At 52.4% G+C, this 26,316-nt stretch overlaps 1 protein-coding gene across 2 annotated transcripts in view; it reads right to left on the bottom strand.

Moving 5' to 3' along the window:
- LOC120921895 (tumor necrosis factor receptor superfamily member 1B-like) overlaps positions 1-25,556 on the bottom strand; it is an 85,232-nt gene extending 59,676 nt beyond the window's left edge. Inside the window, exon 1 of one of the 2 annotated variants that reach the window (XM_040334398.1) lies at positions 25,278-25,556. In XM_040334398.1, the coding sequence (XP_040190332.1) occupies positions 25,278-25,346 (69 nt within the window). In that variant the 5' untranslated portion in view covers positions 25,347-25,556. The remainder of the gene's footprint in view (positions 1-25,277) is intronic. The other variant, XM_040334396.1, reaches the window with a different exon arrangement.
- Between the last annotated feature and the right edge of the window lie 760 nt (positions 25,557-26,316).

Genomic DNA, 26,316 nt, shown 5'->3' with positions numbered 1-26,316 from the left:
ACTCTGTAGATCAGGTTTAGTGAGCGAGAGGTGAGTCTTGTGGATCACCGCCAGGCCTCCTCCTCTTTGCCCCACTCTGTAGATCAGGTTTAGTGATCGAGAGGTGAGTCTTGTGGATCACCGCCAGGCCTCCTCCTCTTTGCCCCACTCTGTAGATCAGGTTTAGTGAGCGAGAGGTGAGTCTTGTGGATCACCGCCAGGCCTCCTCCTCTTTGCCCCACTCTGTAGATCAGGTTTAGTGATCGAGAGGTGAGTCTTGTGGATCACCGCCAGGCCTCCTCCTCTTTGCCCCACTCTGTAGATCAGGTTTAGTGAGCGAGAGGTGAGCCTTGTGGATCACCGCCAGGCCTCCTCCTCTTTGCCCCACTCTGTAGATCAGGTTTAGTGAGCGAGAGGTGAGTCTTGTGGATCCCCGCCAGGCCTCCTCCTCTTTGCCCCACTCTGTAGATCAGGTTTAGTGAGCGAGAGGTGAATCTTGTGGATCACCGCCAGGCCTCCTCCTCTTTGCCCCACTCTGTAGATCAGGTTTAGTGATCGAGAGGTGAGGCTTGTGGATCACCGCCAGGCCTCCGCCTCTTTGCCCCACTCTGTAGATCAGGTTTAGTGAGCGAGAAGTGAGTCTTGTGGATCACCGCCAGGCCTCCTCCTCTTTGCCCCACTCTGTAGATCAGGTTTAGTGAGCGAGAGGTGAGTCTTGTGGATCACCGCCAGGCCTCCTCCTCTTTGCCCCACTCTGTAGATCAGGTTTAGTGAGGGAGAGGTGAGTCTTGTGGATCACCGCCAGGCCTCCTCCTCTTTGCCCCACTCTGTAGATCAGGTTTAGTGAGCGAGAGGTGAGTCTTGTGGATCACCGCCAGGCCTCCTCCTCTTTGCCCCACTCTGTAGATCAGGTTTAGTGAGCGAGAGGTGAGCCTTGTGGATCACCGCCAGGCCTCCTCCTCTTTGCCCCACTCTGTGGATGAGGTTTAGTGAGCGAGAAGTGAGTCTTGTGGATCACCGCCAGGCCTCCTCCTCTTTGCCCCACTCTGTAGATCAGGTTTAGTGAGGGAGAGGTGAGTCTTGTGGATCACCGCCAGGCCTCCTCCTCTTTGCCCCACTCTGTAGATCAGGTTTAGTGAGCGAGAGGTGAGCCTTGTGGATCACCGCCAGGCCTCCTCCTCTTTGCCCCACTCTGTAGATCAGGTTTAGTGAGCGAGAAGTGAGCCTTGTGGATCACCGCCAGGCCTCCTCCTCTTTGCCCCACTCTGTAGATCAGGTTTAGTGAGGGAGAAGTGAGCCTTGTGGATCACCGCCAGGCCTCCTCCTCTTTGCCCCACTCTGTAGATCAGGTTTAGTGAGCGAGAGGTGAGTCTTGTGGATCACCGCCAGGCCTCCTCCTCTTTGCCCCACTCTGTAGATCAGGTTTAGTGATCGAGAGGTGAGTCTTGTGGATCACCGCCAGGCCTCCTCCTCTTTGCCCCACTCTGTAGATCAGGTTTAGTGAGCGAGAGGTGAGCCTTGTGGATCACCGCCAGGCCTCCTCCTCTTTGCCCCACTCTGTAGATCAGGTTTAGTGAGCGAGAAGTGAGTCTTGTGGATCACCGCCAGGCCTCCTCCTCTTTGCCCCACTCTGTAGATCAGGTTTAGTGAGCGAGAAGTGAGTCTTGTGGATCACCGCCAGGCCTCCTCCTCTTTGCCCCACTCTGTAGATCAGGTTTAGTGAGTGAGAGGTGAGTCTTGTGGATCACCGCCAGGCCTCCTCCTCTTTGCCCCACTCTGTAGATCAGGTTTAGTGAGCGAGAAGTGAGTCTTGTGGATCACCGCCAGGCCTCCTCCTCTTTGCCCCACTCTGTAGATCAGGTTTAGTAAGCGAGAGGTGAGTCTTGTGGATCACCGCCAGGCCTCCTCCTCTTTGCCCCACTCTGTAGATCAGGTTTAGTGAGCGAGAGGTGAGTCTTGTGGATCACCGCCAGGCCTCCTCCTCTTTGCCCCACTCTGTAGATCAGGTTTAGTGAGCGAGAAGTGAGTCTTGTGGATCACCGCCAGGCCTCCTCCTCTTTGCCCCACTCTGTAGATCAGGTTTAGTAAGCGAGAGGTGAGTCTTGTGGATCACCGCCAGGCCTCCTCCTCTTTGCCCCACTCTGTAGATCAGGTTTAGTGAGCGAGAGGTGAGTCTTGTGGATCACCGCCAGGCCTCCTCCTCTTTGCCCCACTCTGTAGATCAGGTTTAGTGAGCGAGAGGTGAGTCTTGTGGATCACCGCCAGGCCTCCTCCTCTTTGCCCCACTCTGTAGATCAGGTTTAGTGATCGAGAGGTGAGTCTTGTGGATCACCGCCAGGCCTCCTCCTCTTTGCCCCACTCTGTAGATCAGGTTTAGTGAGCGAGAGGTGAGCCTTGTGGATCACCGCCAGGCCTCCTCCTCTTTGCCCCACTCTGTAGATCAGGTTTAGTGAGCGAGAGGTGAGTCTTGTGGATCCCCGCCAGGCCTCCTCCTCTTTGCCCCACTCTGTAGATCAGGTTTAGTGAGCGAGAGGTGAATCTTGTGGATCACCGCCAGGCCTCCTCCTCTTTGCCCCACTCTGTAGATCAGGTTTAGTGATCGAGAGGTGAGTCTTGTGGATCACCGCCAGGCCTCCTCCTCTTTGCCCCACTCTGTAGATCAGGTTTAGTGAGCGAGAAGTGAGTCTTGTGGATCACCGCCAGGCCTCCTCCTCTTTGCCCCACTCTGTAGATCAGGTTTAGTGAGCGAGAGGTGAGTCTTGTGGATCACCGCCAGGCCTCCTCCTCTTTGCGCGACTCTGTAGATCAGGTTTAGTGAGGGAGAGGTGAGTCTTGTGGATCACCGCCAGGCCTCCTCCTCTTTGCCCCACTCTGTAGATCAGGTTTAGTGAGCGAGAGGTGAGGTGAGTCTTGTGGATCACCGCCAGGCCTCCTCCTCTTTGCCCCACTCTGTAGATCAGGTTTAGTGAGCGAGAGGTGAGCCTTGTGGATCACCGCCAGGCCTCCTCCTCTTTGCCCCACTCTGTAGATCAGGTTTAGTGAGCGAGAAGTGAGTCTTGTGGATCACCGCCAGGCCTCCTCCTCTTTGCCCCACTCTGTAGATCAGGTTTAGTGAGTGAGAGGTGAGTCTTGTGGATCACCGCCAGGCCTCCTCCTCTTTGCCCCACTCTGTAGATCAGGTTTAGTGAGCGAGAAGTGAGTCTTGTGGATCACCGCCAGGCCTCCTCCTCTTTGCCCCACTCTGTAGATCAGGTTTAGTAAGCGAGAGGTGAGTCTTGTGGATCACCGCCAGGCCTCCTCCTCTTTGCCCCACTCTGTAGATCAGGTTTAGTGAGCGAGAGGTGAGTCTTGTGGATCACCGCCAGGCCTCCTCCTCTTTGCCCCACTCTGTAGATCAGGTTTAGTGATCGAGAGGTGAGTCTTGTGGATCACCGCCAGGCCTCCTCCTCTTTGCCCCACTCTGTAGATCAGGTTTAGTGAGCGAGAGGTGAGCCTTGTGGATCACCGCCAGGCCTCCTCCTCTTTGCCCCACTCTGTAGATCAGGTTTAGTGAGCGAGAAGTGAATCTTGTGGATCACCGCCAGGCCTCCTCCTCTTTGCCCCACTCTGTAGATCAGGTTTAGTGATCGAGAGGTGAGTCTTGTGGATCACCGCCAGGCCTCCTCCTCTTTGCCCCACTCTGTAGATCAGGTTTAGTGAGCGAGAGGTGAGCCTTGTGGATCACCGCCAGGCCTCCTCCTCTTTGCCCCACTCTGTAGATCAGGTTTAGTGAGCGAGAGGTGAGTCTTGTGGATCCCCGCCAGGCCTCCTCCTCTTTGCCCCACTCTGTAGATCAGGTTTAGTGAGCGAGAGGTGAATCTTGTGGATCACCGCCAGGCCTCCTCCTCTTTGCCCCACTCTGTAGATCAGGTTTAGTGATCGAGAGGTGAGTCTTGTGGATCACCGCCAGGCCTCCTCCTCTTTGCCCCACTCTGTAGATCAGGTTTAGTGAGCGAGAAGTGAGTCTTGTGGATCACCGCCAGGCCTCCTCCTCTTTGCCCCACTCTGTAGATCAGGTTTAGTGAGCGAGAGGTGAGTCTTGTGGATCACCGCCAGGCCTCCTCCTCTTTGCCCCACTCTGTAGATCAGGTTTAGTGAGGGAGAGGTGAGTCTTGTGGATCACCGCCAGGCCTCCTCCTCTTTGCCCCACTCTGTAGATCAGGTTTAGTGAGCGAGAGGTGAGTCTTGTGGATCACCGCCAGGCCTCCTCCTCTTTGCCCCACTCTGTAGATCAGGTTTAGTGAGCGAGAGGTGAGCCTTGTGGATCACCGCCAGGCCTCCTCCTCTTTGCCCCACTCTGTAGATCAGGTTTAGTGAGCGAGAGGTGAGTCTTGTGGATCACCGCCAGGCCTCCTCCTCTTTGCCCCACTCTGTAGATCAGGTTTAGTGAGGGAGAGGTGAGTCTTGTGGATCACCGCCAGGCCTCCTCCTCTTTGCCCCACTCTGTAGATCAGGTTTAGTGAGCGAGAGGTGAGCCTTGTGGATCACCGCCAGGCCTCCTCCTCTTTGCCCCACTCTGTAGATCAGGTTTAGTGAGCGAGAAGTGAGTCTTGTGGATCACCGCCAGGCCTCCTCCTCTTTGCCCCACTCTGTAGATCAGGTTTAGTGAGCGAGAAGTGAGCCTTGTGGATCACCGCCAGGCCTCCTCCTCTTTGCCCCACTCTGTAGATCAGGTTTAGTGAGCGAGAAGTGAGTCTTGTGGATCACCGCCAGGCCTCCTCCTCTTTGCCCCACTCTGTAGATCAGGTTTAGTGATCGAGAGGTGAGTCTTGTGGATCACCGCCAGGCCTCCTCCTCTTTGCCCCACTCTGTAGATCAGGTTTAGTGAGCGAGAAGTGAGCCTTGTGGATCACCGCCAGGCCTCCTCCTCTTTGCCCCACTCTGTAGATCAGGTTTAGTGAGCGAGAGGTGAGTCTTGTGGATCACCGCCAGGCCTCCTCCTCTTTGCCCCACTCTGTAGATCAGGTTTAGTGAGCGAGAGGTGAGTCTTGTGGATCACCGCCAGGCCTCCTCCTCTTTGCCCCACTCTGTAGATCAGGTTTAGTGAGCGAGAGGTGAGCCTTGTGGATCACCGCCAGGCCTCCTCCTCTTTGCCCCACTCTGTAGATCAGGTTTAGTGAGCGAGAGGTGAGCCTTGTGGATCACCGCCAGGCCTCCTCCTCTTTGCCCCACTCTGTAGATCAGGTTTAGTGATCGAGAGGTGAGTCTTGTAGATCACCGCCAGGCCTCCTCCTCTTTGCCCCACTCTGTAGATCAGGTTTAGTGAGCGAGAGGTGAGTCTTGTGGATCACCGCCAGGCCTCCTCCTCTTTGCCCCACTCTGTAGATCAGGTTTAGTGAGCGAGAAGTGAGCCTTGTAGATCCCCGCCAGGCCTCCTCCTCTTTGCCCCACTCTGTTTTCTGTTAGAATGTGATAATTCTCTGGCACCAGTTCTCCTAGAATGGTGTTACAGTCGGCTGTTAGACTGCCTCTTCATCACAGAAAGCTGGCTATGTCATATTGTAAGATGAAATCATAGATTTCTTGTCGGTGTTTTACTGCCGATCTTGTGTTGAGCAAAGCGCATGACATATGCTTTGGCTGAAATGTAGACGTGTAATTTTTGACTGTCCATCGTCGATCGATTCTTAACAGTTGCTCATTACTTAGAGCGTTTTTGGTGACGGCTGGTAATATTGAGGCGGATGACCTTAGGCCCCAAATGTATTTAGCAAAGTATTGCAAATTAGCCATAATTGCAGAAATGCCGAGGATGGTGATAGTGGTTAAGTGTTGATCGCGGAGATAATCAATAACGATGGGAAGGGAAAATTACGGGTGGGTCCCCAACTGACTAAACCATCCCTCCCTGTTGATCCAGAGGAAGGCAAAAAAAACCTAGCCCTGCAATGCCAATCTGTAGCCGATCATTTTTTACAACCTGAAAAACGACATTGTTTAAAACGACGTTAAAAAATGCAGCATGTTCGATCTTTAATTTTTTTTTTGTCGTTTTTCAGAACTTGAAAAATGATGTGTAGCCCACACACGATCATTTTAAATGACGTTTTTGAAAAACAACGTTTTTTTTCATGCTGAAAAATGATCGTGTGTACGCGGCATCAGGCTTTGGAACTCCAGTGATCCTCGGGGAGAGAAATTATTCACAAATGGAGATAACTTGCAACAGTGGTGACCCTTCCCAGGAGAGGCCGGCCTACAAAAATGACTCCAAGAGCACAACGAGGACTCCAGGAGGTGATAAAAGAACCCAGAAGAACATCGAAAGACCTGCCGGCCTTACTTCCCTCAGGTAAGATCGGTGTTCAGGATTCACCAATAAGAAAGAGACGGGGGAAACATGGCGTCCATGGGAGAGTTCTGAGGTCACCGCTGACCAAAAAGAACACAAAGGCTCATCTCACATTTACCAAAAACATCCGGATTATCCCCAAGACATTTAGGCAAATATTCTATGGACTGATGAGACAAAAATGTATCTTTTTGGAAGGTGAGCGTCCCGTTACATCCGACATAAAACTAACACAGCATTTCATAACAAGAACATCATCCCAACAGTCACACATGGTGGTGGTAGGGGGATGGTCTGGGGCTTTCCAGTTACAGAAGACGTCGAAAAAGCCCGAGCGGGGGGCGCTGTAAAAGAGCTAAAGAAGAAAGCGCCCCCCTGGCGGAAGAGAACCAGACGGCGGTGAAGACCGGGACCTCCCCCCCGCGGAAGACATCGAAGAAGCAGGCCCCCTCCCTCGTAAAAGAGCTAAAGAAGAGAGGGGGGCCCCCGGAGCTGACTAATTACTTTAAAAACCCTGTGTAGTGTGTTTTTTTACATATATTTTTTTCCGCCAGGTGAATGGCTAGGGGTACGATGTACCCCATACTCATTCACCTAGGGTGGGGGGCCAGCATCTGGGGGCCCCCTTATTAAAGGATGCTCCCATATTCCGATAAGCTCCCCTCCCATAGACCCCGACAAAAAAACGGCCAGGGTTGTCGGGAAGAGGCTCTGTCCTCATCAACTTGGGGACAGGTGCTCGTCCCCACCCCTTTCCTGACTGGCTGGGCTGCTGCTCGGATACGGGTCTGGTATGGACTTTGGGGGGAACCCCACACTGTTTTTTTGGCATACGGGGGTTCTCCTTAAAATCCATAGCAGACCCAAGGGCCTGGTATGCTCCTGTAGGGGGAACCCATGCCGGTTTTTTATTTGATATTTGCCGTGGAGTTCCCCCTCAAGATTCATACCAAACACAGTGCTTGGTATTGGCAGGGATTCAAGTCAGATCCCCGTTCAATATCGTGCCGCGGCTAAATGCAATCGCAGATAAAAGCACTGTACAAATGCAGCTAATCGCTGTGCCTGGAGTCTTGAATTCCAGCAAAACATAAACATGCTTTCAGCTGCGGCAAAACAGCCGTCCGTGTGAAAGGGGCCTTAGACACAGCAACAAGAGGGGGGGATGGGGAGAAGGGATGTAGCATTACATTATCTCAATGCCAGCTTGTCCCCAGGTCTCCAGTCTCTTCTGGGCCATAATCTGTGGGTAAGAGGCCGGCCCACAGTCCCTTCCAAAACACACAGTGACGGTGGGTTCTGTCACAGATGCTTTGTAGGGAATTTACAGAGACGCACAACAGCAGAAAAAAACGTCAGACAAATCCAAGAAAAATGTTTCTGCATTCTGAGGAAAACCCCTCCGAGACTCCGAGTTCTGAGGAAAATCCCTCCGAGACTCCGAGTTCTGAGGAAAATCCCTCTGAGTTCTGAGGAAACCGTCTGCAATGTTATGTGTCTATGGAGGAGCCGGCCAAACTTAGAGATCCTGGGCACCAAAACCAGCTCAGACTCCCTCCTGGCACCAAAACCAGCTCAGACTCCACCCTGGCACCAAAACTAACTCGGACTCCCCCCTGGCACCAAAACCAACTCAGACTCCCCCCTGGCACCAAAACCAGCTCAGACTCCCCCCTTGCACCAAAACCAGCTCAGACTCCCGCCTGGCACCAAAACCAGCTCAGACACCCCCTGGCACCAAAACCAGCTCAGACTCCCCCCTGGCACCAAAACCAGCTCAGACTCCCCCCTGGCACCAAAACCAGCTCAGACCCCCCCCCCCCTGGCACCAAAACCAGCTCAGAATCCACCCTGGCACCAAAACTAACTCGGACTCCCCCCTGGCACCAAAACCAGCTCAGACTCCCCCCTGGCACCAAAACCAGCTCAGACCCCCCCCCTGGCACCAAAACCAGCTCAGACTCCACCCTGGCACCAAAACTAACTCGGACTCCCCCCTGGCACCAAAACCAGCTCAGACTCCCCCCTGGCACCAAAACCAGCTCAGACTCCCGCCTGGCACCAAAACCAGCTCAGACCCCCCCCCTGGCACCAAAACCAGCTCAGACTCCACCCTGGCACCAAAACTAACTCGGACTCCCCCCTGGCACCAAAACCAGCTCAGACTCCCCCCTGGCACCAAAACCAGCTCAGACTCCCGCCTGGCACCAAAACCAGCTCAGACTCCCGCCTGGCACCAAAACCAGCTCAGACACCCCCCTGGCACCAAAACCAGCTCAGACTCCCCCCTGGCACCAAAACCAGCTCAGACTCCCGCCTGGCACCAAAACCAGCTCAGACTCCCGCCTGGCACCAAAACCAGCTCAGACACCCCCTGGCACCAAAACCAGCTCAGACTCCCCCCTGGCACCAAAACCAGCTCAGACTCCCCCCTGGCACCAAAACCAGCTCAGACACCCCCTGGCACCAAAACCAGCTCAGACTCCCGCCTGGCACCAAAACCAGCTCAGACACCCCCTGGCACCAAAACCAGCTCAGACTCCCCCCTGGCACCAAAACCAGCTCAGACTCCCCCCTGGCACCAAAACCAGCTCAGACCCCCCCCCCCTGGCACCAAAACCAGCTCAGAATCCACCCTGGCACCAAAACTAACTCGGACTCCCCCCTGGCACTAAAACCAGCTCAGACTCCCGCCTGGCACCAAAACCAGCTCAGACTCCCGCCTGGCACCAAAACCAGCTCAGACACCCCCTGGCACTAAAACCAGCTCAGACACCCCCTGGCACTAAAACCAGCTCCAACTCCCGCCTGGCACTCAAACCAGCTCAGACTCCCCCCTGGCACCAAAACCAGCTCAGACTCCCGCCTGGCACCAAAACCAGCTCAGACTCCCGCCTGGCACCAAAACCAGCTCAGACTCCCGCCTGGCACCAAAACCAGCTCAGACACCCCCCTGGCACCAAAACCAGCTCAGACACCCCCTGGCACCAAAACCAGCTGAGACTCCCCCCCTGGCACCCAAACCAGCTCAGACTCCACCCTGGCACCAAAACTAACTCGGACTCCCCCCTGGCACCAAAACCAGCTCAGACTCCCCCCTGGCACCAAAACCAGCTCAGACTCCCCTCTTGCACCAAAACCAGCTCAGACTCCCGCCTGGCACCAAAACCAGCTCAGACCCCCCCCCTGGCACCAAAACCAGCTCAGACACCCCCTGGCACCAAAACCAGCTCAGACTCCCCCCTGGCACCAAAACCAGGTCAGACTCCCCCCTGGCACCAAAACCAGCTCAGACCCCCCCCTGGCACCAAAACCAGCTCAGACTCCACCCTGGCACCAAAACCAACTCGGACTCCCGCCTGGCACCCAAACCAGCTCAGACTCCCGCCTGGCACCCAAACCAGCTCAGACTCCCACCTGGCACCCAAACCAGCTCAGACTCCCCCCTGGCACCAAAACCAGCTCAGACACCCCCTGGCACCAAAACCAGCTCAGACTCCCGCCTGGCACCAAAACCAGCTCAGACACCCCCTGGCACCAAAACCAGCTCAGACACCCCCTGGCACTAAAACCAGCTCCAACTCCCGCCTGGCACCCAAACCAGCTCAGACACCCCCTGGCACTAAAACCAGCTCAGACTCCCGCCTTGACTCATCTATAATCATTAAAGCAGCTATTGATTTCTTTGGGCTGTTCTGGATCTCACAGGCTCTACAGGTTTGATTTCTCTCCTCTGTTTTCTAGAGGCTTTGTAACATAGGAGGTTAAGCAAAGCAAATGGGCAACCTTACTTTATTATTGTGCTTCAGCCAATCCCTGGGGAAGGGTGCCCAGTAGGTGGCTGGAGAGGCATATAAATAGTCCGAGCTTTGGAACAGCGAGGGGGGCTTCTTCCTGTTAAAGGGATTCCACCACCTATTCTATTTTAACCTGATTGGGTTGTTTTACAAAGTGGGGGGTTCACTTATATTTTAACCACTTCAGCTCCAGAGTGTTTTCCCCCCTTTATGATCAGGCCATTCTTTGCTATTCAGCACTGCCCTACTTTAACCGACATTTGCACGATCATGCAACATTGTACCCAAATGGCATTTCTATCATTTTTTTCCCCACAAATAGAGATTTCTTTTGGTGGTATTTGTAGACACGATAACTTTTGCGGAAAACAATCAATATAAACTTATTGGGATTTATTTTTATGAAAAACATGTAGCAGAATACAGATTCTCCTAAACGCATGAAGAAATTCAATGTTTTTAATTCATTGGATGTTTTATAGCAGAAAGTAAGAAATATCGTCTTTTTTTAATTGTCTGTCTTTTTTTTGTTTATAGAGCAAAAAATAAAAACCGCAGAGGCGATCAAATCCCACCAGAAGAAGGGCTAGTATCGCCCTACCCACAAATTATATAATGCAGGTGTAGGGTGTACATACATAACTATAATCATGGACTATCCATTACGTTCATCGTATATTTATGTGTACATAGGATTTATTTTAATGTGAGTTTAATATAATGTACTTTTTTTCATGTACTGGGGTATGAAAACTTAGTGTGTGGTAAGTGCTCACCCGTAGTAAATCATTATGCGCTGCTGACACTGAGATCGTACGAGTAATAGATGTGTGCTCCGCCCTCAGTCTGGCATGATCTTCAATGGGATCAGTGCGGCTGTGCGTGAACAACTCCGCTCACTTCTGACCATAATATGGCAAGATCCTCAAAGGTCCCGAGTGCGCCTGCGCCAGAATGACGCGAGTGTAACTGGCGCCAGCCAATGAGTGGGAGGAGAGATACGTGCGGGCATATATAACAGGCCGTGGATAGGTTGAGTCACGCCCTCAGACGAAGACAGCCAATGACGAAACGCGTCAGGGTGACTCCTATCGCACGACCAGAAGCACTGTTAGTGTTCCAAGGACCAGGAACAAGGAAGTCTGCAGGAATACTGGTAACAGAGCGACTTCATTGTCATGGTGACCGGAGCAAACACAGGCACAAGTAACACAATACATGCTTGAGATCTTTTTTCTTGGGGTACGCATATTTGTATAAGGGGTACCTGTGGGGTTTGTAATAAACTTTTTAAACGGTACTGCACTAAATGAACCTTATATGGGATTGCGGTGAACAAGTGGTGGAGAGTGCAACATTCAGGGCAGATGCAGATGATTGTTCCATGCTGATTTAACTTTTTGGTGAGTGCCCCCCCCCCACGGTGGTGACTACCCCCCCCACGGTGGTGACTACCCCCCCACGGAGGTGACTACCCCCCCCACGGAGGTGACTACCCCCCCCACGGTGGTGACTACCCCCCCACGGAGGTGACTACCCCCCCACGGTGGTGACTACCGCCCCACGGAGGTGACTACCGCCCCCACGGTGGTGACTACCCCCCCACGGAGGTGACTACCCCCCCATGGTGGTGACTACCCCCCCCATGGTGGTGACTACCCCCCCCCCACGGAGGTGACTACCCCCCCACGGTGGTGACTACCCCCCCCACGGTGGTGACTACCCCCCCACGGTGGTGACTACCCGCCCCACGGTGGTGACCACCCCCCCACGGAGGTGACCACCCCCCCACGGTAGTGACTACCCCCCCACGGAAGTGACTACCCCCCCACGGAGGTGACTACCCCCCCACGGTGGTGACTACCCCCCCACGGAGGTGACTACCCCCCCACGGTGGTGACTACCCCCCCACGGTGGTGACTACCCCCCCACGGAGGTGACTACCCCCCCACGGAGGTGACTACCCCCCCACGGTGGTGATCCCCCCCCCCACGGAGGTGACTACCCCCCCACGGTGGTGACTACCCCCTGGTGAAAGGAGCACTGGTTAAGGAATATTCTGATCAACGACCTGCACCATTATTGTTTCCTATATGTACTACATATAGAGGTCTTTCACACGGGGGTTTGAGAGTAGCGCTACTACAGTATTACACTGGACACCAAAAGATTTCTTTATGTACAGCGTCGCACGACCACGCAATTGTCAGTGAAAGCGGCGCAGTGCCGTATCGCAGATAATGGCCTGGTAAAACTTCCAGAAGGCGAGGGGTTAAATAGCTTTGTATGATTTGATTGGAGCGTTGCCATTTCTCTTCAGATTATTCGGCTGCCCGGCCTTCAGGCTGAGCTGTGGGAAAATATGTTTAGAAGATAATCCGGTTATGTGTTGGTTACGAAGTCATGCAGAGAATATAAATGGCGGAATTTGTCCTGACCTGAACCTCCCGTGATCTTCTGTGGAGCACCCAGACCAGAAGATAGAGGCTCAGCTGTACGAAACATAGCCATGTGATTGGTTAAGAATGGAGTGTGAGAGAGACACTGGCTGCAGCTGCTCTCTGTATCTGCTGCCCTGCAGTGCTGAACTGGTTAACAGCTCGATCAGCCAGAGGAGGGAGCCACTGAGCAGGAAGAGTTCAATAGATGGTGTCAGGCAGCACTGCACTGTGGGAACTGTAGTCCAGAGGACAGACTGTAATTGGGAGCTTCTTAACTACATTTCCCAGAGGGAGATTGCCAGGGGGAGGGGTAGGAGCGGCATGTTCTGAGGACACAGCTTCCCAGAGAATGGCCGTCCCATGTGCACCAACATTGCTTCATAACGGAGGCCTGAGCAGGACCTGGAGAGTCACCTGGGTGCAGACAGTAATCGCTGTGTGACCAGAGCTGCATTATCGCTGGGCTGCTGCTGTTGGAATATTCTATCTGCTGCTAGAGAAAGAGAGACTGGGCCCTTTAGGAACTGATAAACACAACCATCTAGTAGCCTTATTGCTGCCTGCATGCATAACAATGGTACAACTGGGCCCCAATGCTAGCCGGCTCAAGAGTTAGGACTAAAGCCTGTCCCTGTACAGTTGCTACACAGAGACCTTCGCCCTTATGCTAAGAGGTACTTCTCAGGGCACAGAGCACCCAATCCCAGCCATCCTCCTAGACTTCACATTGTGGTAACCCTTATATGACTATTTATTGCTGATTCGTTGGATAATTCCAGCCTATCGGTACAGAACTCCAAGCCTTGGCATGGCGATTATACGGTCTACTGGACTGCGCCTCCATTCTGTGTCTTCATTTCTCCTCATATCACCATTCTAACCCATACCAGGTGTGTCAGAGGGGCTGGCGGTGTTCTTGGAGCCGCAGAACAGAGAACCCAAATTACCAAGTCACTCCTTCGGGGTTAGCGCTACAGAACCAATCGGGTCCCGCTGAATGCGCTAAAGTGAATATCCTGACAAGTGTAAGCAAAAGATAAATTCTCATGGGTGTGCTGCCATTCATTCACAGTCAGTAATCCTGCGGTGTGCCAAGGGCCTGGCTGCACTCTCTGGTAGGGTTGTTTGAATCACGAGACTTGCTTAGAATGACAAAAACCTTGGCAAATAAAAGAGTAATAAAATCTGAACTCCAGGAATTCAGCTGCTTTGGAGAACGTTAAGGGTTACTCTAATGAGGAATTTGCCACCCTGTGGGGTCATCTCTTTAATTTACAGGTGATCGGGAGCAAAGCGATCGTTATACTAAGGGCTCGTTTCCACTCTGAACGCCAGGCAAAGCCGCTGTCACTAAATACAATGGTTACCTCACAGTCCTGTCTGCACCTTGTGTTTTCTTTGCTTCACCACAAAAATGATCCTCCATGTCGCTTTAGTGGCACTTTAATGCATCTTCAAAGCCTCCATAGAAGTCTATGGCAAAGCTCGCTTGAAGCACCTGCAGCATTTGAGAGGCTTTAATTTAGCTTCGCTTTGATTGGGAGGAATTGCAGGTATGAGATATCCATACACACGCCGGGAATCTACCAAGCTTCAACAAAGCTTCAAAAGAGCATCACCGAAGCATCAAAAACACACCATAAAAGCATCTTGAAGTGTCATTGAGCCCTTAAAGCACTCTCACTTCCAGCAGCTGCACCCCCCTCCCCCTGGCCAATCACAGAGGGCTTTGTGTTATATATACCCGTTCACAAATGACAAGGGCTTCTGTGAATGGACAGCAGGGAGGAGGGACGCTGAGTGTCAGAGGGCAGCGCCACAAGTAAAGCAATAAAACTTTCAGTGATAAGACCATGAGGTGGATTGGCTGAATCCAGCTTGACAAAAGTTGATTATTGAACATTAATGACAGAACAGCGGCTGCATCCAATCAGATGACGGCACCATGTTCCTGCTCAGTGACCCCACCTAGTGGTGGCACATTGTATGTGAATGTCCGACAACTGATGTAGATCATGTTTATAGACACCAAAGGACAGTTGGACACGTTAGCCCCATGTGATCACCTTCACCCAATGACAAGGCCCTAAACACGACCCAATGTTCTTCTCAAGTCTTCAGGGGGGACCCATAGAGAGAGGAGCACAGGAACCCTCATAGGGGACAACAAAGGTATTCCATCCTCTCCAGAGGTTCTTTCCCTGAGTAGATTCCCAAACATGACAATAGCAAGCAACTGCTCTCATCTCTAGAGGTCTTCACTGGCTGCATGCTTGTTCCATGCCTGTAAGCCATCAAACACATTGAAGCAATAAGAGAAGGACTGCATGGAAAATCTTTAGAAACAATCCAACAATGTCATTCCTCGTACCTCATCCATCCAATCCAACGAGAGCCTCATCCATCCAATCCAACGAGAGCCACAAACATCCAATCCAACGAGAGCCACAAACATCCAATCCAACGAGAGCCACAAACATCCAATCCAACGAGAGCCTCATCCATCCAATCCAACGAGAGCCTCATCCATCCAATCCAACGAGAGCCTCATCCATCCAATCCAACGAGAGCCTCATCCATCCAATCCAACGAGAGCCTCATCCATCCAATCCAACGAGAGCCTCAAACATCCAATCCAACGAGAGCCTCAAACATCCAATCCAACGAGAGCCTCATCCATCCAATCCAACGAGAGCCTCAAACATCCAATCCAACGAGAGCCTCATCCATCCAATCCAACAAGAGCCTCAAATATCCAATCCAACGAGAGCCTCATCCATCCAATCCAACGAGAGCCTCAAACATCCAATCCAACGAGAGCCTCATCCATCCAATCCAACGAGAGCCTCATCCATCCAATCCAACGAGAGCCTCAAACATCCAATCCAACGAGAGCCTCATCCATCCAATCCAACGAGAGCCTCAAACATCCAATCCAACGAGAGCCTCATCCATCCAATCCAACGAGAGCCTCAAACATCCAATCCAACGAGAGCCTCATCCATCCAATCCAACGAGAGCCTCATCCATCCAATCCAACGAGAGCCTCAAACATCCAATCCAACGAGAGCCTCAAACATCCAATCCAACAAGAGCCTCATCCATCCAATCCAACGAGAGCCTCAAACATCCAATCCAACGAGAGCCTCATCCATCCAATCCAACAAGAGCCTCAAATATCCAATCCAACGAGAGCCTCATCCATCCAATCCAACGAGAGCCTCAAACATCCAATCCAACGAGAGCCTCAAACATCCAATCCAACGAGAGCCTCATCCATCCAATCCAACGAGAGCCTCAAACATCCAATCCAACGAGAGCCTCATCCATCCAATCCAACAAGAGCCTCAAATATCCAATCCAACGAGAGCCTCATCCATCCAATCCAACGAGAGCCTCAAACATCCAATCCAACGAGAGCCTCATCCATCCAATCCAACAAGAGCCTCAAATATCCAATCCAACGAGAGCCTCATCCATCCAATCCAACGAGAGCCTCAAACATCCAATCCAACGAGAGCCTCATCCATCCAATCCAACGAGAGCCTCATCCATCCAATCCAACGAGAGCCTCATCCATCCAATCCAACGAGAGCCACAAACATCCAATCCAACGAGAGCCTCATCCATCCAATCCAACGAGAGCCACAAACATCCAATCCAACGAGAGCCTCATCCATCCAATCCAACGAGAGCCTCAAACATCCAATCCAACGAGAGCCTCATCCATCCAATCCAACGAGAGCCTCAAACATCCAATCCAACGAGAGCCTCAAACATCCAATCCAACGAGAGCCTCATCCATCCAATCCAACGAGAGCCACAAACATCCAATCCAACGAGAGCCTCATCCATCCAATCCAACGAGAGCCACAAACATCCAATCCAACGAGAGCCACAAACATCCAATCCAACGAGAGCCTCATCCATCCAATCCAACGAGAGCCTCAAACATCCAATCCAACGAGAGCCTCAAACATCCAATCCAACGAGAGCCTCATCCATCCAATCCAACGAGAGCCTCAAACATCCAATCCAACGAGAGCCTCAAACATCCAATCCAACGAGAGCCTCATCCATCCAATCCAACGAGAGCCTCAAACATCCAATCCAACGAGAGCCTCAAACATCTAATCCAACAAGAGCCTCAAACATCCAATCCAACGAGAGCCTCATCCATCCAATCCAACGAGAGCCTCATCCATCCAATCCAACGAGAGCCTCATCCATCCAATCCAACGAGAGCCTCATCCATCCAATCCAACGAGAGCCTCAAACATCCAATCCAACAAGAGCCTCAAACATCCAATCCAACGAGAGCCTCATCCATCCAATCCAACGAGAGCCTCATCCATCCAATCCAACGAGAGCCTCAAACATCCAATCCAACGAGAGCCTCAAACATCCAATCCAACGAGAGCCTCATCCATCCAATCCAACGAGAGCCTCAAACATCCAATCCAACGAGAGCCTCATCCATCCAATCCAACAAGAGCCTCAAACATCCAATCCAACTAGAGCCTCATCCATCCAATCCAACGAGAGCCTCATCCATCCAATCCAACGAGAGCCTCAAACGTCCAATCCAACGAGAGCCTCAAACATCCAATCCAACTAGAGCCTCATCCATCCAATCCAACGAGAGCCTCAAACATCCAATCAAACGAGAGCCTCATCCATCCAATCCAACAAGAGCCTCAAACATCCAATCCAACTAGAGCCTCATCCATCCAATCCAACGAGAGCCTCAAACATCCAATCCAACGAGAGCCTCAAACATCCTGTAACGGCTACCCACTGATAGTGAGAGGGTATCATCCGTTGGAGAAGTCCCTTTCCCTGACAAGTTATGATATGCAAGTACCGCCAGTATATCCCATCGAACGCCCTTAAAAGAACGAGACGAGGCTACATTTGAAGGGTCAAGCAGACTGATTTTAATGGTACATTTCACCTCGCTTATATGTGGTTACACGGTTACAGGAACAATGACACTCTCCGCCCCCCCCCCTCACACAGGGGGGCTTCAATACAGATACTTTGAAATAATGACATTCCCTTGAGCCACTCACTCTCTAGACCGTTTGGCTCCAATCTTACATTTAACATGACCTGCTCAGACAATAGAATTCAATTAACCTTTAAAACAATTACACACTCACACATAATCCCCTCGGCATACACCTGACAGGAGGCTGTAACTACACAAAGGAGAGTCCATTAGCTATGCAAAGGGAATATTAGCATTCAGCAGTGGAAGAGTCCCTTCTATAATTAACCCTTTGAGCTCAGAATACAATGTGGTAAATCCAATTGTAACAAGTCATGCAGTTCCTTGTAGTCCTCACTGCAGGATGGTTATCGATGTCCAGGCAGCATGCATAGTTCCATTACACATCCAATCCAACGAGAGTCTCAAACATCCAATCCAATGAGAGCCTCAAACATCCAATCCAATGAGAGCCTCAAACATCCAATCCAACGAGAGCCTCGTCTATCCAATCCAATGAGAGCCTCAAACATCCAATCCAACGAGAGCCTCATCCATCCAATCCAACGAGAGCCTCAAACATCCAATCCAACGAGAGCCTCAAACATCTGATCCAACGAGAGCCTCAAACATCCAATCCAACGAGAGCCTCAAACATCCAATCCAACGAGAGCCTCGTCTATCCAATCCAACGAGAGCCTCATCCATCCAATCCAACGAGAGCCTTATCCATCCAATCCAACGAGAGCCTCAAACATCCGATCCAACGAGAGCCTCAAACATCCAATCCAACGAGAGCCTCGTCTATCCAATCCAACGAGAGCCTCATCCATCCAATCCAATGAGAGCCTCATCCATCCAATCCAACGAGAGCCTCAAACATCCAATCCAACGAGAGCCTCGTCTATCCAATCCAACGAGAGCCTCATCCATCCAATCCAACGAGAGCCTCATCCATCCAATCCAACGAGAGCCTCAAACATCCAATCCAACGAGAGCCTCAAACATCCAATCCAACAAGAGCCTCAAACATCCAATCCAACAAGAGCCTCATCCATCCAATCCAACGAGAGCCTCAAATATCCAATCCAACTAGAGCCTCATCCATCCAATCCAACGAGAGCCTCATCCATCCAATCCAACGAGAGCCTCAAATATCCAATCCAACGAGAGCCTCAAACATCCAATCCAACGAGAGTCTCATCCATCCAATCCAACGAGAGCCTCAAACATCCAATCCAACGAGAGCCTCAAACATCTAATCCAACAAGAGCCTCAAACATCCAATCCAACGAGAGCCTCAAACATCCAATCCAACGAGAGCCTCAAACATCCAATCCAACAAGAGCCTCATCCATCCAATCCAACGAGAGCCTCAAACATCCAATCCAACGAGAGCCTCATCCATCCAATCCAACAAGAGCCTCAAATATCCAATCCAACGAGAGCCTCATCCATCCAATCCAACGAGAGCCTCAAACATCCAATCCAACGAGAGCCTCAAACATCCAATCCAACGAGAGCCTCATCCATCCAATCCAACGAGAGCCTCAAACATCCAATCCAACGAGAGCCTCATCCATCCAATCCAACAAGAGCCTCAAATATCCAATCCAACGAGAGCCTCATCCATCCAATCCAACGAGAGCCTCAAACATCCAATCCAACAAGAGCCTCATCCATCCAATCCAACAAGAGCCTCAAATATCCAATCCAACGAGAGCCTCATCCATCCAATCCAACGAGAGCCTCAAACATCCAATCCAACGAGAGCCTCATCCATCCAATCCAACGAGAGCCTCATCCATCCAATCCAACGAGAGCCTCATCCATCCAATCCAACGAGAGCCACAAACATCCAATCCAACGAGAGCCTCATCCATCCAATCCAACGAGAGCCACAAACATCCAATCCAACGAGAGCCTCATCCATCCAATCCAACGAGAGCCTCAAACATCCAATCCAACGAGAGCCTCATCCATCCAATCCAACGAGAGCCTCAAACATCCGATCCAACGAGAGCCTCAAACATCCAATCCAACGAGAGCCTCATCCATCCAATCCAACGAGAGCCACAAACATCCAATCCAACGAGAGCCTCATCCATCCAATCCAACGAGAGCCACAAACATCCAATCCAACGAGAGCCACAAACATCCAATCCAACGAGAGCCTCATCCATCCAATCCAACGAGAGCCTCAAACATCCAATCCAACGAGAGCCTCAAACATCCAATCCAACGAGAGCCTCATCCATCCAATCCAACGAGAGCCTCAAACATCCAATCCAACGAGAGCCTCAAACATCCAATCCAACGAGAGCCTCATCCATCCAATCCAACGAGAGCCTCAAACATCCAATCCAACGAGAGCCTCAAACATCTAATCCAACAAGAGCCTCAAACATCCAATCCAACGAGAGCCTCATCCATCCAATCCAACGAGAGCCTCATCCATCCAATCCAACGAGAGCCTCATCCATCCAATCCAACGAGAGCCTCATCCATCCAATCCAACGAGAGCCTCAAACATCCAATCCAACAAGAGCCTCAAACATCCAATCCAACGAGAGCCTCATCCATCCAATCCAACGAGAGCCTCATCCATCCAATCCAACGAGAGCCTCAAACATCCAATCCAACGAGAGCCTCAAACATCCAATCCAACGAGAGCCTCATCCATCCAATCCAACGAGAGCCTCAAACATCCAATCAAACGAGAGCCTCATCCATCCAATCCAACAAGAGCCTCAAACATCCAATCCAACTAGAGCCTCATCCATCCAATCCAACGAGAGCCTCATCCATCCAATCCAACGAGAGCCTCAAACGTCCAATCCAACGAGAGCCTCAAACATCCAATCCAACTAGAGCCTCATCCATCCAATCCAACGAGAGCCTCAAACATCCAATCAAACGAGAGCCTCATCCATCCAATCCAACAAGAGCCTCAAACATCCAATCCAACTAGAGCCTCATCCATCCAATCCAACGAGAGCCTCAAACATCCAATCCAACGAGAGCCTCAAACATCCTGTAACGGCTACCCACTGATAGTGAGAGGGTATCAGCCGTTGGAGAAGTCCCTTTCCCTGACAAGTTATGATATGCAAGTACCGCCAGTATATCCCATCGAACGCCCTTAAAAGAACGAGACGAGGCTACATTTGAAGGGTCAAGCAGACTGATTTTAATGGTACATTTCACCTCGCTTATATGTGGTTACACGGTTACAGGAACAATGACACTCTCCGCCCCCCCCCCTCACACAGGGGGGCTTCAATACAGATACTTTGAAATAATGACATTCCCTTGAGCCACTCACTCTCTAGACCGTTTGGCTCCAATCTTACATTTAACATGACCTGCTCAGACAATAGAATTCAATTAACCTTTAAAACAATTACACACTCACACATAATCCCCTCGGCATACACCTGACAGGAGGCTGTAACTACACAAAGGAGAGTCCATTAGCTATGCAAAGGGAATATTAGCATTCAGCAGTGGAAGAGTCCCTTCTATAATTAACCCTTTGAGCTCAGAATACAATGTGGTAAATCCAATTGTAACAAGTCATGCAGTTCCTTGTAGTCCTCACTGCAGGATGGTTATCGATGTCCAGGCAGCATGCATAGTTCCATTACACATCCAATCCAACGAGAGTCTCAAACATCCAATCCAATGAGAGCCTCAAACATCCAATCCAATGAGAGCCTCAAACATCCAATCCAACGAGAGCCTCGTCTATCCAATCCAATGAGAGCCTCATCCATCCAATCCAACGAGAGCCTCATCCATCCAGTCCAACGAGAGCCTCAAACATCCAATCCAACGAGAGCCTCAAACATCTGATCCAACGAGAGCCTCAAACATCCAATCCAACGAGAGCCTCAAACATCCAATCCAACGAGAGCCTCGTCTATCCAATCCAACGAGAGCCTCATCCATCCAATCCAACGAGAGCCTTATCCATCCAATCCAACGAGAGCCTCAAACATCCGATCCAACGAGAGCCTCAAACATCCAATCCAACGAGAGCCTCGTCTATCCAATCCAACGAGAGCCTCATCCATCCAATCCAATGAGAGCCTCATCCATCCAATCCAACGAGAGCCTCAAACATCCAATCCAACGAGAGCCTCGTCTATCCAATCCAACGAGAGCCTCATCCATCCAATCCAACGAGAGCCTCATCCATCCAATCCAACGAGAGCCTCAAACATCCAATCCAACGAGAGCCTCAAACATCCAATCCAACAAGAGCCTCAAACATCCAATCCAACAAGAGCCTCATCCATCCAATCCAACGAGAGCCTCAAATATCCAATCCAACTAGAGCCTCATCCATCCAATCCAACGAGAGCCTCATCCATCCAATCCAACGAGAGCCTCAAATATCCAATCCAACGAGAGCCTCAAACATCCAATCCAACGAGAGTCTCATCCATCCAATCCAACGAGAGCCTCAAACATCCAATCCAACGAGAGCCTCAAACATCTAATCCAACAAGAGCCTCAAACATCCAATCCAACGAGAGCCTCATCCATCCAATCCAACGAGAGCCTCAAATATCCAATCCAACTAGAGCCTCATCCATCCAATCCAACGAGAGCCTCATCCATCCAATCCAACGAGAGCCTCAAATATCCAAGAGTTCAATGATAAAATTCATTCTTGGCAGAAAAACCCAACACATTTTGAGGGCCGAACTTTGGACTCTTCGATGTTTGTTTGGCGCTCTCATTGGCTTGTTTGCAGATTCTCAACTCCGGGTCCATTCCCTGTTCCTGGGGAACCGGAGCGAGTGTACCCGGTGACCCCCCCAGTGACCCCCCCCCCCGGTGACCCCCCCCCCCGGTGACCCTTCAATATCTGAATCCAGCGCCAGGTTTGTTTTTGTGTTTTATAATCCAGGGGCCCCAATATCACCGGCAGCCTTGGGGGATCGATTTTTAGCACCTGGCTGTGATTGCGCTGTCCTTGGTGATTGTGGTCTCCTCACTATTGGGGGTCATGTCTGTGGCCTGAGCACCCCCCTGCCTTCTCTTTCCTCTCTTGTAGCGCCTGGCTGTTTTCAGAGGCGGTGCTATTGTAAATTTAGGGGAGTTCAGAGAGGTAGTTGGCTCTGAATTTCTGCTCCAGCTTTGGCTGTACTGTTTGTGCATACTGTCCTTGTCTGGGGAGTGAGTTCTGCCCCAGGCCCGACAGGTGGTTGCAGTAGGGTCAAGTTGAATATCTCCTCCCAGCAGCCTATCAGGAGGGTTGGTCGCCTCGCTGTGCATGCTGGGGAGGGGTATTCAAAGGGCTGACGCCATTGGTTCGGGGTCGCTGTGAGCTGGGCAGTCGTTACACCACCCCCGTCTGTGGCCCTCATGGCTGGGGTGTGTGTTCCTGGCTCCGGGACGGCGTTGGTCTGGAGCACATTCATCTATCTGGTGGATCCAGTGAGTCGACTGGGTCCCTAACTTGCCAGATGGTCCTCGGCTGTCCGTCCAATAGGAGGAAGCCGTCTGATGAGGATCCTCTCCGGGGGATACCGAGTACGAGGCTGGTCCATTCATCGGAGGACACTTTGGTTCTGAGAGGCTGGACGCGGGTCGCCTATCAGTTACTGATCCAACCAGAAGCTTTGTGAAGGAGAACCGGGCGCTGAATCCAGTCAAGAGGGATTCTGGACCGAAATTGTCTCCAATCTTCAGGAGGGTCCGTGGCAGAGACTCCACTCTGGCTGCCAGGCTGGTGAGAGAGGCCTGTCCGGATGCACTGTACCCACTCTGGCTGCCAGGCTGGTGAGAGAGGTCTGTCCGGATGCACTGTGCCCACTCTGGCTGCCAGGCTGGTGAGAGAGGCCTGTCCGGATGCACTGTACCCACTCTGGCTGCCAGGCTGGTGAGAGAGGCCTGTCCGGATGCACTGTGCCCACTCTGGCTGCCAGGCTGGTGAGAGAGGCCTGTCCGGATGCACTGTGCCCACTCTGGCTGCCAGGCTGGTGAGAGAGGCCTGTCCGGATGCACTGTGCCCACTCTGGCTGCCAGGCTGGTGAGAGAGGCCTGTCCGGATGCACTGTGCCCACTCTGGCTGCCAGGCTGGTGAGAGAGGCCTGTCCGGATGCACTGTGCCCACTCTGGCTGCCAGGCTGGTGAGAGAGGCCTGTCCGGATGCACTGTGCCCACTCTGGCTGCCAGGCTGGTGAGAGAGGCCTGTCCGGATGCACTATACCCACTCTGGCTGCCAGGCTGGTGAGAGAGGCCTGTCTGGATGCACTGTGCCCACTCTGGCTGCCAGGCTGGTGAGAGAGGCCTGTCCGGATGCACTGTGCCCACTCTGGCTGCCAGGCTGGTGAGAGAGGCCTGTCCGGATGCACTGTGCCCACTCTGGCTGCCAGGCTGGTGAGAGAGGCCTGTCCGGATGCACTGTGCCCACTCTGGCTGCCAGGCTGGTGAGAGAGGCCTGTCCGGATGCACTGTGCCCACTCTGGCTGCCAGGCTGGTGAGAGAGGCCTGTCCGGATGCACTGTACCCACTCTGGCTGCCAGGCTGGTGAGAGAGGCCTGTCCGGATGCACTGTGCCCACTCTGGCTGCCAGGCTGGTGAGAGAGGCCTGTCCGGATGCACTGTGCCCACTCTGGCTGCCAGGCTGGTGAGAGAGGCCTGTCCGGATGCACTGTGCCCACTCTGGCTGCCAGGCTGGTGAGAGAGGCCTGTCCGGATGCACTGTGCCCACTCTGGCTGCCAGGCTGGTGAGAGAGGCCTGTCCGGATGCACTGTGCCCACTCTGGCTGCCAGGCTGGTGAGAGAGGCCTGTCCGGATGCACTGTGCCCACTCTGGCTGCCAGGCTGGTGAGAGAGGCCTGTCCGGATGCACTATACCCACTCTGGCTGCCAGGCTGGTGAGAGAGGCCTGTCTGGATGCACTGTGCCCACTCTGGCTGCCAGGCTGGTGAGAGAGGCCTGTCCGGATGCACTGTGCCCACTCTGGCTGCCAGGCTGGTGAGAGAGGCCTGTCCGGATGCACTGTGCCCACTCTGGCTGCCAGGCTGGTGAGAGAGGCCTGTCCGGATGCACTGTGCCCACTCTGGCTGCCAGGCTGGTGAGAGAGGCCTGTCCGGATGCACTGTGCCCACTCTGGCTGCCAGGCTGGTGAGAGAGGCCTGTCCGGATGCACTATACCCACTCTGGCTGCCAGGCTGGTGAGAGAGGCCTGTCCGGATGCACTGTACCCACTCTGGGCACAGTGCACAGTTATTTATACAATAAAATCTCTTTAAAAATAAAAAATATTGAACAAGAAAATATCAATTCTGTGGATCCGACCTTTTTATTTCCTGTTTCCCAATTCCCATCCCCCCCCTTTAGGTTGAGGAACCTTTTTACTTTCTGCTAAACACCCTCATTACATTGTAAGAAGATCCGTATCTAGGCCCCCCCCCACCCCTACATTACCGGCTGAGCCCCCCCCACCCCCACATTACCGGCTGAGTCCCCCCCACCCCCACATTACCTGCTGAGTCCCCCCCACCCCCACCTTACCTGCTAAGCCCCCCCACCCCCACATTACCTGCTGACTTCCCCCCCCCCACCCCTACATTACCGGCTGAGCCCCCCCCACCCCCACATTACCCACTGAGTTCCCCCCCACCCCCACATTACCGGCTGAGTCCCCCCCACCCCCACATTACCTGCTGAGTCCCCCCCACCCCCACCTTACCTGCTAAGCCCCCCACCCCCCACCTTACCTGCTGGGCTTTCTCCAGGAGAGTGATGAGAAGCAGGAGACAGAGTTGGATTTGTGGCAGGATCTTCATTATTCCGCGTTCGATCAGATCACATATTACTTCCCGGAAAGTTGTTGGAATTTAAAGATCCATTAGAGGGACTTCAGCCTCGGGTCTCCTCTCCTCCATGAGAACTCAGATTCTCTTCTATCGCCGGATCTCTAAAGCTGAACTTTCCTGCTGGCGAGAAAAGGCGACAAATCTCTTCCTGCTATTCCAGTAATACATGGGGGGGGAGGGGGAGGGGAGGGAATGCGGAAGGTGGCGGCGCAACTTCTCATTTCAAGGAAAAGGGAGAGGCGGAGGAGGAGGAGGAACCGATCATCACACCGATCATCACACCGATCATCACACCGATCACCGATCATCACACCGATCATCACACCGATCATCACACCGATCATCACACCGATCATCACACCGATCATCACACCGATCATCACACCGATCACACCGATACATGAGGGGGAGGGGGGGGAATGCGGAAGGTGGCGGCGCAACTTCTCATTTCAAGGAAAAGGGAGAGGCTGAGGAGGAGGAGGAACCGATCATCACACCGATCACACCGATCACACCGATCATCACACCGATCACACCGATCATCACACCGATCATCACACCGATCATCACATCGATCATCACACCGATCATCACACCGATCATCACACCGATCACACCGATCATCACTCCGATCACACCGATCATCACACCGATCATCACACCGATCATCACATCGATCATCACTCCGATCACACCGATCACACCGATCACACCGATCACCGATCATCACACCGATCACACCGATCATCACTCCGATCACACCGATCACCGATCACCGATCATCACACCGATCACCGATCACCGATCATCACACCGATCACACCGATCACCCCACCGATCATCACACCGATCACCGATCATCACACCGATCACACCGATCATCACACCGATCACACCGATCACCCCACCGATCATCACACCGATCACCGATCATCACACC

This window comes from Rana temporaria (genome assembly GCF_905171775.1).
Source record: "Rana temporaria chromosome 8 unlocalized genomic scaffold, aRanTem1.1 chr8z, whole genome shotgun sequence".
Classification (NCBI taxonomy): domain Eukaryota; kingdom Metazoa; phylum Chordata; class Amphibia; order Anura; family Ranidae; genus Rana; species Rana temporaria.
Note: the sequence above shows the minus strand (reverse complement) of the source record. Positions and strands in the feature narration are given on the sequence as shown.